Source organism: Leuciscus leuciscus, assembly GCF_965113295.1.
Source record: "Leuciscus leuciscus genome assembly, chromosome: 17".
In the NCBI taxonomy this organism is placed as follows: Eukaryota; Metazoa; Chordata; class Actinopteri; order Cypriniformes; family Leuciscidae; genus Leuciscus; species Leuciscus leuciscus.
In genome coordinates, this window is record NC_138741.1 from 28,159,871 (window position 1) to 28,174,840 (window position 14,970).

A 14,970-nucleotide genomic window follows, 5' to 3' on the forward strand; every position below is an offset into this window, starting at 1 on the left:
AGCAATGGTGTTGACTTATGAAATTTGCACATGGTTTGTCATATTAAAAAAGCACCACAAAGACATATAAACAACATTAAAAACTTGAATTCTCACCACAGTGGGTCTTTAAGAAACGTTAAGAATCGGAATGAGGAAGTGCCACCCAAGAACTGTGTGCTGAAAACCGATATCATCTTCAGCTCTCTACATGCTTATTTACACAGCCAACGACGCCTTACAATTCATGCTCGAAGAATTTTTTATTAGGCTTCAGCGCTGTATAAATTGAATTGATTAGTGCTATTTTTAGTATCATCAGCGCTGTTTCAGTGTCGATTGCCCTGTGATCTATGACCCTCTCCTCTCTGCTCTTCTTGTAGGCTGCTGTTGGCAGCATCCAACTCCAAGTGCTTTAAATAACGGCCATTTGAGACTCCTCCAGTTTGTTTAAGGCACCCAGGGCCTGTTTGATTACTGTTCTTAATCTTGTTTGGACAGATCCTATCTCTACTTTATCACTCTGAAACCTACTAATGGCTCGAGTTCGGCTTGGACAGGGAGGCAGAGTGCAAGCCGTGGAGTCAAATAGCTCTATAATTTTATGTTTTTTTTTGTTTTTTTTTCATTGCGCAAAGAGCTTGTCATTAGTGTGCTATGTGTATATCTGTTTTCAGAAGCATGTTGGAGAAGGATGCAAGATTCTTCTGTAGATTGGAGGACATTAGATATTAATATTTTTAATATCTATCTAGCAGTGTCCTAGCAACCATTCAGAGCATATTAACAGCCACCTAAAAATGCCATTATCTATCTGTCTCTGTCTATAATATAAGCAACTGCCTATCAACACCTTAGCAACAAGAACACCTTAACACCTACTTGGCAACACCCTAGCAACCACTGGGAAAAATTTAGCAACAACCTATCAGCGTCTTTGCACTCTGAGGCGTATATAATCTCGTAAATGTAGCTTTCAGGCAAGACTTTGTTAAACCAACAATCAAAGTTAGTCTTGATGAACTTGCTTTCGCTTTCTAGTTAATAGATTGTGTTTTTCATTAAATATATTTAAGTCTCCTTTAATGAACTACTCAAGCGTACTTGGCTAGAGAGACAGAATTTTAATTATGCTCAGATGACAGTTTTTTTTTTTTTTTATAGATGTACAACCTTGTGTTGTGCAAAACCTACATGTGTGGACAGTTCTCTGACTAGTCACCTTCTCCATTTTCTTATCATCATTCATATCTCCTCTCTGTTTTGCTCTTCTCCTCCTTGTTCTCTCTTTTCAGAGCTGGTTTACTGCCTTGTTGGCACTGTTCAGTTTGCAGAAACAAATGTCAGCGGTTGCAGGGACCGTTGACAAGTTTGTCTGCTTCAGCTGCATTGTAATCTTTTGCACTTGGGCCTGTACTATTAGGGCATATAGAATGACAGCACCCTCATCAGATTGCACGGCTGTTTGCTCTCAGCGGAAGCCCCTGTTGTTTGAAGTGAGTCATCCATTGTGGTCGGCAATTTGACGCTTCAGAAAGTACAACTTTTGTGTGGATTTCCTAAACGTTACAGAGCTCTGTTCACTTGTACATTATAGCACTTAAACCGTGTTGCATGACATGTTAATATTGAACATTTATCAGAAGGATTTCTGGTAAATGAGGATGAATCTCATGAAACCTGTCAAGAACTCATCCAGGTCATATTTCACCCCAAAATCCAAAGAAAGAAATAAGTCTGTTGATCATTGTCAGGGTGAATATTACTGTACTGCCTTAGATTCTTTTGAGTTAAATCAGCATAGATGCTTTTACAATGAAGTTAAATTGTATTAAGTACTTTGAGAAATTGTCATGAAAACAAATGAAAAGCAATGGAAAAGTTAAAGAATGTGTACAGAAGAGCACCAGCTTTGTGTCTTAGGCTGTTTTATACAGATGAAACACCATAGATCAGCAAAGTTCTGCACTACAGACAGCGATTTTCATGTTTACTCATTGTAAAGTGTCCCTTGTCTCGAACCCAGCTGGAATGTTTGTTTAATTTGAGTGAATCCTGGTCCTGACATTTGCACACATAATTATCTTTTCCAGCATTTATCTCAAGCCTATGTTTAGTGGATGGTCTGTTTTAGGTTAGTCTCACAATCCAGCTTATGGTGTTTTCTGGCCAATGACTGCCTTACTTCGATAGAAAGGGGCCGTTTGACTGACATTTAACACAACCAGTCAGTTAGCTTTTCCCCACATAATGTTAAATGCATATTTATAGTTGAATTTAAATTCAACAATAATTCACCAGTGTGCAACAAAGTAGTAGTCATATTAAAAATATAGGGAAACTACATTTTGCTCAGTTTTTTTCGTTCATAATGAAGTGCACATTGTAACTGCAGTTTAGTTTTGCATACTTTTTAAATTAGTTCTTTTGCATGCATTTTTTTTGTATTTTAATTTCAGTTGCCAAAAATATTTTTGTTTACTAGTACATTTTGTTTTCTTAGTAATATGCATTAACAATGATGACATTAGTGTCTGCTGCTTGAAAATCTCTCTCTGATAGAGTAAAAGAGTTTGCGTATTTGGTGTGCTGTCCGAGGGGAGGGCTCTAAGCCAAGGCTGGGATGGGAACCGGCTGAGAGTGAGGAGTCGGGGTGGTGGAGGGATGAAGAACAAAATGTTGAGGAACATAGGTGAGTAGGCTAAATGTATATAGGCCTCCTTTCGTGCTTATTGGGTAGATCATTTGAACGTGCTCCTCCCGAACTTTGTTAATAAAACATCACATATTGGTTTTATGGTGATCAATATATTCAGTAATAGAATCGAACAGCGATCTGTTTGTTGGGTTGGTCTCCGGCTCCCATGGAACGTGGAGAGCGACTGACTGAGTCTGACCCTGGGCTCTGATCCAGCGTCATAAGAGAGCATAAGCTCAGGAGAAACTGGCTGGTCAAGGGCCTGATGCTTACACTTATGAATAAATAATGAGTCAGTGGTCCACTGCAACTTATTTATAACAGGCCTCCATTATTTATTCAGTCCATTTGCCAAATATGGTATAGGCAAGCCTGCTGTGTAAACATCCCTGTTTGGTTTCCCATCAGGGCATCAAGACATGGGATGTGAGAGAGAGCAAAACGCTACAATGACCTTTTTTTAATTTTTTTTTTTAATTTTAATTTTTTTTATAGAAACTGAAATTCAAGTTTTTATTTACCCAAAAACTCAAATTTAATTTATGATTTTTAGAAATTCATTTAGTCATGTTCCTGTTTTTTCCAACGAACAAATTGTACATACAGATGGTGGACAACCAGAATGCCTATTACCGCCGCGCCAGCTGCCGCGGCGAAATCACCGCGGCAAAAATAAACCAGCCGCATTTCAAATTCGTTCCCGAAATGACCGCCAGGTGGCGCAAAGGGACATTGTGCAAAACAGCAGAAATTGCCGTATTTTAAAATGTAAGTGGGTTAAATATAAAACCCTAAGCCTAATAGGCATATTTTTCATATATATAAATAGGCCTATTAGGCTACAACAGAATAGAACCAAAGATAGAATCAATTTTAGAACTGAAAAAATAGAATCAAAAGTTAAAAATAGAGACGATATTAGGAGCAATGACGCTGAATATTTTTACTATTCTATTGAGGAATTAGATAAATGAAGAGCTCTCGTGAGCGATACAATTGCATAGTAATTTATAGTGATTTCAAAAGCAGTCCTTAAAAAAAAAATACATGGAGTAGTTAGGCATAATTTTTGAGAGATTACGCGGAACGCGTTTTAGTTAAGATCCTGGTTTCAATGCCCTTAATGTATATAGGCTAGGCTACTGCTTTAAAAAAAATGTCACAACGCGTTTTGAGATTGTTTTTAATTAAACATTGAAGTTTAAAATGTAGTGTTTTGGCACACCAGGCCGAGTGGCGTTACATTGTTCAAAAATCAGGTTTTATTCTGGCATGTTGAATTGGCGTTAGAATTTTGTTTTAGATTTATTAGATTTAGATTTTAGATTTCGTTAGATTTATTTTTCTCATAACAGCTAAGATAACTTAATATATGCCTTGTCTTAATATGACCTACTTAATATAGGCAATAGGCATATAATAGCCTATAATAAATTAGCAAAACTTGGCCACTAAATATTTAATTTTCAATTATTTTAATTATCACAATTAAAGTTTTCATTTTATTCAATTGAACAAGCGCAACAATCAGCATTTAATCAAATATTCTAAAAGATGTATTATTAATAATAATGTTATTTCAACATAATATTTCGTTTTTTCGACATAATATGTGTGCGTGCAACAAGCAAGATGTGTATTTGTAAATCCGGTGATGCGTGCAAAATTTTTATCAATAAACCAGTGTTTTCTGACAGTGTCGACTGCAAAGATGAAGTTGACGATCGCCATATTTGTAGTGAACGCACCTAGAGAGAAATGCACATAAAGACATAATCAGAGAGTAGCCTTTTTCTTTTCGTTTTGAATTATTTCGTTTGAAGACGTTTCAAGCTTTGTGTATTTGATGTATTTATCATGTCTGTGTGAGGCATACGCTGAGTTTCGTTAAGTTAGGAGGATGAGATGCGCTCCAGCTGACGTGCAACGCAAGTGACCGCGCGGGCGCCTCCATGATTAGTGTCTGTTATATTTGCTTCTCTTACTTATAAAATCCAGCAATTGGTTGATGAAAAATTGATTAAAATTAAGATACAATTTATAGAAAACGAAATTCACTTTAAAGAAAGGTTTTCTACTAAACAAAACTTAATGAAGTGGTCAAAATCATGTCTGACCCACTCCATGTCCATCTCTCGATATAATGCATCCTATCTTACTCGTGCTGTTCACTTTTCATTTTCAACATAGATGGAAAAAAATAACATTATAATATTTTAACAAATATGATACTAAATGAGATTATTTAATGGCTACAACAGTATAGTAGGCCTATAGACTCTATTTGTACAAATTGCTGCACATTAATTTAATTAAATGAAACCTTGTAACGAATTCACACTGTAGGGTAGACTGTGTACAGTTGAGACACCTTAAATAACTTGCGTTCGCAGCAAGCACAAGTTGTGATTTTTGCTGTGCACTTGCATATTAGTGTCAGCTGGGAAGGAAATATAGAGACCAGACCTCTTGGAACTTTAATTGAATACATAGCGTTGGTAAAGCATACTGAAATTACATCCCTACAAATGTATTAGGCCCTACTGAAAATAAATGTATCGAATTTAAGCAAAGTAGCCTAAATGTTAAGACTGTAAGCCCTTTGCTTTTTTCGTAGCCTATAAAGGATTCTTATAGCCGACTTTGTGTTAATATAATTTGTAGAGATTTTTTTTTAACTCAAACATTAACACTGAAATAAATGAAACTAAATTATTGTACATTTTTTGGCACACCACGACGAGTGGCGCTATGCATTGTTCTAAAGCCAGGTTTTATTCTGGCATGTTGAATTAGTGTTCGACAAACGCGGCGGCGCGTTCATTTGAATGAAGAGCGCTTCTCGCTCGTGTGAGCGAACACACACTGGAACGTTAGGCCATGTCGCAACGAGTGAATCGTGGCCGAGTGGTTGAACTTACGTTACGATCATTTAGATGACACGGTTTCGAATCCCGAACTAACTTGGACTACTGATATTTGTATATTAGCCTATTAATGCATTTTATAGTCTATTGTTGATGCAGAGAGATTTGTCTAGTTCTAAAACATAGTTTTTTGCTTATAGCCTATTTACAAAATAAAATCACCATGCATTTCCATTTTACACTAAGGAACAAATATTATACAATGGCTTTACTTCTGTACCCTATAATAATTCCAATCGTAATTTCAAAAGCAGTTCTGTTAAAAAAAAATTATATATAGGCCTATATAATTATGTATATATAATTATAATTATGTATATATAATTATATCAGTCTCATTTTTGTTCAAATAATGAAAAAAGTTTTTTTTTTTTTTTTTTACAAGATCTAGCGCCATGGTTTTTTTTTTTTTTTTTTTTTTTTTAAATAAACAGATAGGAAACTTACCTTTTAAAATGCCGCAGTTGCTGCTGTTTTGCCCTGTCACTTGCGCCACCCGGTATAGCCTAGTCATTTCGCGAACGACTTTGAAATTCGACTGGTTTATTTTTGCTGCGGCAGTAGGCTAATAGGCATTGTGGTTGATTATTTATTAAAGAATTCAATTGATAATCATAACAACATGTAAGCCTATTTAATTCTGAATATAACAAAGAATGCTTAAACCGATGACATCGGTTAGTAACTGCGAGTCCTGAAAATGTTTTAATTTTACGGTAAATTATTTTAATTTATTTCACTGTTATGTTTCAGTTAATAAATCTACAAACACATTAAAATAACACGAAGTAAATGACAAGTAACCTATTGACATAGCCTTTCTAAATTATAGAAAAACTGGGCACACAATGTTAACGTGTGTCTACTTTGTTTAAATTTAATGAATTTGAATTCGTTTAACCACAATATTTATCTTGAATTTATCTGTGACCTCAGCTCAGATTACTGCCGCGGCAGATTACGTCATAAAGAGAATAAACTGACACTTTTCAAAGTCTGTGATTACAGCGCCACTCAGCGGTAAAAGGCAGCAAATACACATCCCAATTTTGCCGCCGCGGGAACGGCGGCGGTAAAAGTCTCATTCTGGTTGTCCACCATCTGTATTGATACTCATTGCATCATTATTGTTCCACATTGCTGGCATGTTTACCTTTTGAAGCTTATCCAGGTTGCGTGCATCAAACAGATGCTGAAACGGTCAAAACGCATCATCAGAGAAGCTTTAAAACCTTTTAAAAAATCTGGCCCCCTCCTTCCACCTCTGACTACCATATCATTTAGTTAAAAATAAAAACGGAAAGATTTTTTTAGATTGAAAAACGTGCAATGAAAAACACCTGTAATAGTTTCACTTTGTCGTTGAATCATTGTTCACTGACTGGGCTGATATTGGAAGCAGATAATAATGCCTATTTTTTTTTTCCGTTGAAAGTATTATTGGCTTAATCTTTTTCTATGGTACTTACAGAAAAACCACATGAATTTCCCATGTTTTCCACATGTGATGACGTAGACAACGTCATCATGTTTCACATGTGATCACATGGATTTCACTATGTGCAAAGTATGTATTTCTCTTGTTGTTTTGTACATGCAAAATTCAGTTGGTTTTTCTGTAAGGGTTTTTTCTGTCCTCTGTATATTAGTATTGATTATCTGTCATAACAAATATGGTGCACCATAATGGCCTGACAAATTGTCCATACCCATAATATCTCATGTATTTCTCATATTTTCTCTATAATATAGGGCTGCCTAGGGCTCCATCGACTTAAAAAAGCTCACCACTATGATTTAGTGGTGCCTAAGTTTTTACTCACTGAATTTGTAATACACAAGGTTATAAAAGGTACTGTAGGTTAGGGATTTGACACCAATATAATAGTGGCTGACTAAAGCCCTACTCATACGGTAATTGTTTCTCATGGGGATGTGAGGTATTTTCAACAGGGGCCAGTCTGTGATTTTATTGCTTTCCGAATCCAGAATGTCCGTTTTTCTCCCACCAACCGTGTAAACATCCCCGACTGAATTACCTACTGTTTTTTGATGAACATCAAGGTCGTGTGGTAATTTTAATTGTCGTGCCGAGTTTACAAGAGGAGATCAATAAAAAATTCACTGTTTAAATCCTTTTTGACCACTCCCGAGCACCATAATATAACTGTTGTGCTCCGCTCTAATTTTCATGCATTTTAAATATGTATGAAATGCTGGAAAGTATTTAAAATAACAATATTTGCTGTCAAGAACAAAAAAGGGAGAAAGAGGAAAAAAAGCACATAATCATTTGAAATGGACTGGCAGCAATACGCTGATTTCACGCAGCCGTTATTTTGAAATCGAAAGCGAGGCTCCGGTGGGAAGAAAACCGGAAGTGTCGCCTTTAATCACAGGAGAGTCGTGAATGCGATGGCGTATTGTTGTGTTTAATGATGTTGTGTCAATTCTAAATATTTACATACATTTCTTTCATACTTTAGACTATATACAGTGAAATTCATTTATAAATAAAATATTTTTTTTTATACATAATTCAGAAGGTAAAAAAAGAAGCAGGAATGAACTATATACATATCCTATATTGAATATTAACATCCAATAGTGTAAATCGCGGCAGCAGCTTCAGGTTGGTAATCCAAGGCATTGTTGTTTATCTTTACTTCCGGGGTTCTTCCCACCGGAGCCTCACTTTCGATTTCAAAATGGCGGCTGCGTGAAATCAGCGTATACAATTTTAAAATATTATGCATTATAAATGTAAACCAAGCAGCTTTATGTTTACCTCATGTAAATAAGAGGCTGCATTAACTTGATTTTGCTAATTTCCATATTTTTTAAATGACATCCCCTTATTTTGAAATGGGCCTAATGCAAAACAGAAAACCATTTCAAATATAGCGTGTCTAGCTTTCTATTTTTAAACAGGATATTTAGATAATTAAATAATAAATAGGACATTGTTTTCCTTTTACTAAATTAAATATTATTAAATAATATATTTTATTTAACAGCGGACAATCATGCGACTGACCTCGTGAGCCGCGTGTTCCCGGGTTCGTATAGGATTACAAAACTAGCCCCTCCACCGTGAGTAAATTGCCATCCAAATGCATGAGTTTTTCACTGAGGTCCCATGCAAATTAATTTTTTACAGACATCCACATGAGAAACAATTACCATCCCAATAGGGCTTAATTGTAAGTTTCTGCTCTGTGAATCTCAAGTGCATATCATAGAGAGGCCGTGTTACAGTGAAATATTAACAAGACTAAATGCGTAGAGCATGCATTAGTTTTGTCTTGTTCTTAGTTTATTGCCCTCTTGTAATCTCTGGTGCTGTCTTGTTCGCAAACCGTTGTGTCAGCAAGGTGAGTTTATCTTCAGTGTAATGGCTCTCTTCCTGAGCACAGCCCTACCAATGTTGCTTACCATAATTGATCCGTTTAACAGAGATACGTTAGCTGGAAGGGTTAGGGCGTACAGGTATGTGACTGTACAGCACAAAGTTAACATATCAGACACCGTAAAGCTTCACATACTGTTAGCTGGCAGTGTGTGCTTGTAGGGCTCTCAGGTCTTATATTTTTTCACAATAGCAAGTTACTCAAGAGGAAATTAGTACATTGCTGCAGGAAACCGCTGATTCAATACGGATGAGAAACATTTCCTGTTTATAGTGTCAACTAGTTCAGAATTCCTTCCCTGGCATTAGAAGTGCGTTAGATGTCCTGAGGTAACAACATACAGTGTCCATATGTTGTTTTGCAGTGTTTTCATTCGGGAGATATGAAGCTTTCTAATCTGAGGTTATTGCTATAGCGAGAGCCTCTTTTTACTCGCCGGTATTGTAATTTGCATTATACAGACGTTGAATTAAAGCTCTAAAGTATCTGGATGTTTTATTTGGGATTTTTTGAAAGATATTACAATCTAACAGAGAATATAAAGAGCTCTTGTGGGTGTAAACGCACAACAACACAACAGTTTCTTCAGCCCTGGAATCTGCAAACTGATATGGAACAGTACTCGCATTTGTTTCTAAATGCACATAGAAAGCATGCAATGCAGTGCTGATGAATATGAATGACTGTTTGACTGGAGACTGTTGCTGTTGTCCTGCTGGAGAAGGGGTTTATGGGAGCAGTTAGAGTGCTGTACTCCAGAGGGCTGAAACAGCATTCACAGACAAGACTTAAGACTCTGATTAGGGACTTACTATAATCCTTTTAGTTAAGTCAATGGACCAGACCCTCGGTAATATGACGCAGAGTCCTCTGCGAACACAGATTCCCTTTAGTGCTGCACCCTGTTTGGTTTACTTACATTATTTTTTTTGTTGTCTATGTGCAAGTTGAGAAGAAACATAACATGAAAACATTTTCTCAGCAAGGTTTTAATGTTAAAATGTATATGATTGTATTTAGGTGCTGTGACTTTTTGCAGTTCATTTAAATAGTCCTACAGTACAGTGTGTGGTCTCTCTATTATAGTCCAACTCTGTATTATTTTCTTTCTTTTTTGAAACACAAAAGGGGAATCATGGTAAGAAAGTTGGAGCTATTTTCTGTTCAAAGAAAAGTGATTGTTTTTACTGCAAAGCACCAAGAAGTAGCTCTCGCTCAAATTTGACATGCATTAATCAGTGCTGTTTGCTGGAAACGCATGTTAGAATATTATATATTTGAGCCTGTTCTTCACACAAAGACATTGTATGACTTATGAAGACTTGAAAGCATGTGGATTGCTTTTATGGTGATTATTTTATTTTATTTTATTTATTTATTTATTTTCTTGGCGGGAAAAATCACCAGCCAGTTTTATCGTGTTGAATTTTGCCTAAAATCTCATCTCAAAAGCAAAAATAAAAATAATAATAATAATAATAATACTGCTGTTGTTGGAATTATGATGACAATGTTACTGTTTGAGTGAATTTTGAATTTTGCAATGCATTTTATACAACAATGCTATTCTGGATTTAGCACATTTGACAGGTACTCTGAGGTGTATGTACCTTAACTGAGCCTGCAGATTCGGCCGAGCAGGAGTGGAGTGTTACTGCCAGCATGAGAGCGGATCTGCTGTCATCCAGCTGGAGTTTCTTGTCAATGAAGTGAGTTCTGCCCTGTCCATCTGTATGGTCATTTCATCTTTCTTAAGGCCCGATAACGATAATTCAATACGATTAGAGCAGTTTGTTGCATTTACAGATCTTTTACCAGCAGATGTCCTCAGCATGCTACGTTTCGAGCGCATCTAAACAGTGAATCTAGCTAGTCTAGAGTAATCGATCTAATCTAACAGTGAATTTAGCTGACAAAGTCAATAGTGGAATAAAAACAACGCCTCAACACCTTTATACAGTATATATATATATATATATATATATATATATATATATATAATATAGCTATACAACGCCTTTTTCACTGCAACTTCAAAGGAAGTTGTCTACAATGTTGTCGAAACTAGAGCTGGATACCTGAGGTAATTTTGTTACACTATTTGCTAGCTGAGTGGATTCTGATTGGCTGTCAGTGTTTTATCGTTCGACAGCTGGAAACAAATCGTTCTGAAAGTGATCCCAATGATATTGTTCCTCATATCTTTATCGTTATAGTTGTGGTGGGAACTCTGCTATTCTTTAATATGGAGAACGATTTTTAGAACTACATCTTTATCGTTATATTTATAGTTATCGTCCTTGGTGTGAACGGGCCTTTACTTTCTCTCTTGGTTTTATCCCTCTTCCTGTCATTGTCTGTAGCTTTTGGTTTAATATTTAGTCATTTAAAATGAATAATATGTTCAATATGTTGTGACTTGCAGATTTAGAGCTCTCTTTTTGTGTGTGTGTTTGGTCCATAGGGGGCGCTGGTTAGTGCTTTGGCAGATGACAGCATTCATTTGTGGAATCTGAGGCAAAAACTTCCTGCCATTCTCCATTCTCTTAAGTTTAATCGGGAGAGGTAAGCATTCTGCATACAAATAAACCATGCACCTCTACACTAAATAAATATATGTGCTGCGTGTTTCAGAGTGAAGTGTGGCAACGTGTTCTTTTACATGTGAGCAGCTGATTACCCAGCGGTGTTTGCAGCGTCTCAGAGGAGCTCGGTTCACAGTAAATGCTGTTCCTCACAAACTACATCTGTGCATCTGCTCTGCATTTGGTCGCTTTAATGTGCATTTGGGAACGCAACATACGCCAGTCATCTTCCCAAACTTGTATTGAGAAGCGCTTATCATTAAAAAAAAAAGCTTTAAAAGAAAAGAAAACGATGGTTTGACGTTTAAAAAAAGAAGGAATTAAGACAGTCATAAATATTATTATTGTAAATATTATAGAGTTGTAATGTAAAATATTATTATTATTATTTAAAAAAAGTTTACAGTAAAATATGACAAGTAGTATTAGTAGTATTTCTTATTTTGTTTATATTAAGTAACACATTTTTGACCAAAATTAGCAGCCCTACAAACAAGCACAACAAAACTGGAAAACAAAACCTTTTTTCCCCCCAGAAAAGTTGCAATTTGATTTTTGTTTCTCCAAATCATGCTTTTTTTAACTGTTACTATTGCTCATATTTGGGATTAAGGGTTTATTCAAAACATCCTAGAAACATGCTATCTTTAAAAACCTTATCAGCTGCATAGCAACACCCCAGTGACCACCTAAAATACTCTAGCATTGTGGCAGCAAGGTTTGCATAGGCAAACACCACCAACGTTTTCTTCAGAAAATGCAAAAGTTGGCCTTTACCTGGGCAAAGAGCCCATTTGACTGTTCATAAGCAGACCAACCCAGAATAAAGGGTTGAAATAAATGTTTGTTCAGAGACAAGAGGGCAGGACAGTGTTCTCAAGTGCGTATAGACTTGATTGCTGTGCCATTCACAAGACACACAATGGCAGTAATGCACAGTCGTCCACAGTAATACCAGTTGATTTATCAAACGTGACTCATTCGCTTTGCCAGATTTCACTCTGCTGTTATTGCCATTTCTTCCTTAATGCGTCACGACACACAAATCAGTCAAATGTTCACTATCGTATGAGATAATTGCAGTGAGTTTTTCACTTTGATTAAGGTCAGTTCTCTCTTTGTCTTTTGGCAGGATCACGTTTTGCCATTTGCCGTTTCAGAGTAAATGGCTCTACGTGGGCACGGAAAGAGGGAACATTCACATCGTCAATGTGGAGTCCTTCACCCTCTCAGGCTATGTCATCATGTGGAACAAAGCCATTGAACTGTAAGGGTCTGACTCTCCATGTATAGACACCATGAACTCCAGTGATTCTAATTAAATGTCTTATGCTCAAATATTTACACACATGATCTTTGCATACAACCTTTCTATTTGTCAGAACACTTTCCTCATAAATTGTCTCCTTTCTTCAACAGTTCCTCAAAGTCTCACCCTGGACCTGTAGTTCATATCAGCGATAACCCCATGGACGAAGGGAAAGTATGAAGATTAAATATATTTCCTGATTGCTCAGCTTTTAGTTTGCACCATTTCAGAAAAGTTTTGTTTCTTTTTTTTGCAGCTTTTAATTGGTTTTGAGTGTGGCATAGTTGTGCTGTGGGACTTGAAATCGAAGAAGGCTGACTATCGGTACAACTATGACGAGGTGAGACATTGTATTGTACATTACAGTTGCCTCCCTGCATTCTGATTGAATCTCAGATTCTGAGGTCAAGTTATTTTTTTATATATATAATTATATATAAAATATATATTTATATAAAAAAAATTTTTTTTTTAAAGACAGTAGAATGAAGGAAGGTTTTCAAATTGGTATAGGATATTACTCGACAGGGCTCCAGACTACGACCAAATTATCTCATTTTGCTACCTTTTTTCTTTCCGGTGCGACTAAATTGCTCCGGAGAAAGGTTAGCACTGCATTGGTTATATATATATATATATATATATATATATATATATATATATATATATATATATTAGGGGTGGCACGGTTCACAAAACCCACGGTTCGGTTCGTATCACGGTTTTAGGGTCACGGTTTTCGGTTCTGTACGGTTCTTGTTGTTGTTTTTTCTTTTAATCTTTAACACTCCAAAAATTTACTTCAGCATATGATATATAGCTGAATTATCTAATTATTAATTAATTTATTTCATAAATGGGGTGTGTTTGCAAAACGCAGATTCTCATTTCCCGTGGGCTGTGTCGGACAGTTATTTGTCACCACTTTTTGCCAGGGTTGATATTATGTCCCAGCACGGATGTACCAATACAAATAAATAAAACATTTCCAGTTAACTAGCAAAGTATTCGTTTCGTTCGTTTGTTAAATAAGAAGCAATCTAGCGCTGAAATGTGTTTTTTTTAATCAAGTGATCAAAGTGCTCGTTGCCGTTGCGATCAGTGGCGCTGATACAGTGTTCTCGTGGCTCGCGCACACACCGCAGCGGCCGCACATTCTTCACTCAGACGCGCGCTTCAGTCCGTTGAGGAGACTCTAGGCTACTCTATTCGTTCCGATGAAATCACATAACAAAATTCATACAAATCTGTCCCTGCTTGATATACAACCGCTGATAAACATAATCGGTTTTGATGAAAAAGAAAAATATATACGAGTGCAGATTAGAACTCAGAACCTTTGACACGCTTGGCAAGTTCTGCCACTGGACCATTAAAGTACATACCGGTACGTGGAACAGTCGATCTATGTAGCCTATTTATTCACGTGAAAAAAACAACATATAGCCTAGTGGAGTTGATCTCATTAAATGTCTAAGTAAACCCAGTGTACTATTTAAATCGATTGCTGGACATTGTAATGTTATTCTACATTTGTCTGATTTATGATTTAGCATTGTATTAGCAGTAGCACGGGCACAAGGCTACATTGCGCATGCGTCGAACCGTGCGAACCGCGCGACGCACACACGCACCGAACCGAGACAAGCGAACCGAACGGTTCGGATGTTTTTTCATGTACCGTGCCACCCCTAATATATATATATATACACACACACCCAGTAACCCAGCATTGTGATGCCAAACTTGTACAGTGTGACATGATGCGGTGTTAGAATGTTAAAGCTAGACGCTTAAGGCCAATTTATACTTCTGCGTCGGGTGCGCGTAGAAGGTACGGCGTAGCATACGCATTGACGTGTACCATACGTCGTACCCTTCGCCGTACCCTGACGCGCACCTCCTCAAAAATGTAACTACGTGTCGCGGCGACGCGGACCGCAAGATCTGTGATTGGTCGGCTGGAGAGCATCGCGTTTCCTCCTACGCATTTCCGGAATGATCTTCTGCACTCTGCACCGCCCGCCCGCCATTTTTAAATTCCGAAGATCAGTGAAGAGCC

At 36.8% G+C, this 14,970-nt stretch overlaps 1 protein-coding gene across 5 annotated transcripts in view; it reads left to right on the forward strand.

Moving 5' to 3' along the window:
- Window positions 1-14,970, forward strand: part of stxbp5b (syntaxin binding protein 5b (tomosyn)) — a 51,502-nt gene that overhangs the window by 8,714 nt on the left and 27,818 nt on the right. For all 5 annotated transcript variants that reach the window (XM_082142954.1, XM_082142955.1, XM_082142956.1 and 2 more), the window contains exons 3-7: window positions 10,642-10,723; window positions 11,479-11,579; window positions 12,732-12,866; window positions 13,019-13,082; window positions 13,165-13,248. In XM_082142954.1, the coding sequence (XP_081999080.1) occupies window positions 10,642-10,723; window positions 11,479-11,579; window positions 12,732-12,866; window positions 13,019-13,082; window positions 13,165-13,248 (466 nt within the window). The remainder of the gene's footprint in view (window positions 1-10,641; window positions 10,724-11,478; window positions 11,580-12,731; window positions 12,867-13,018; window positions 13,083-13,164; window positions 13,249-14,970) is intronic.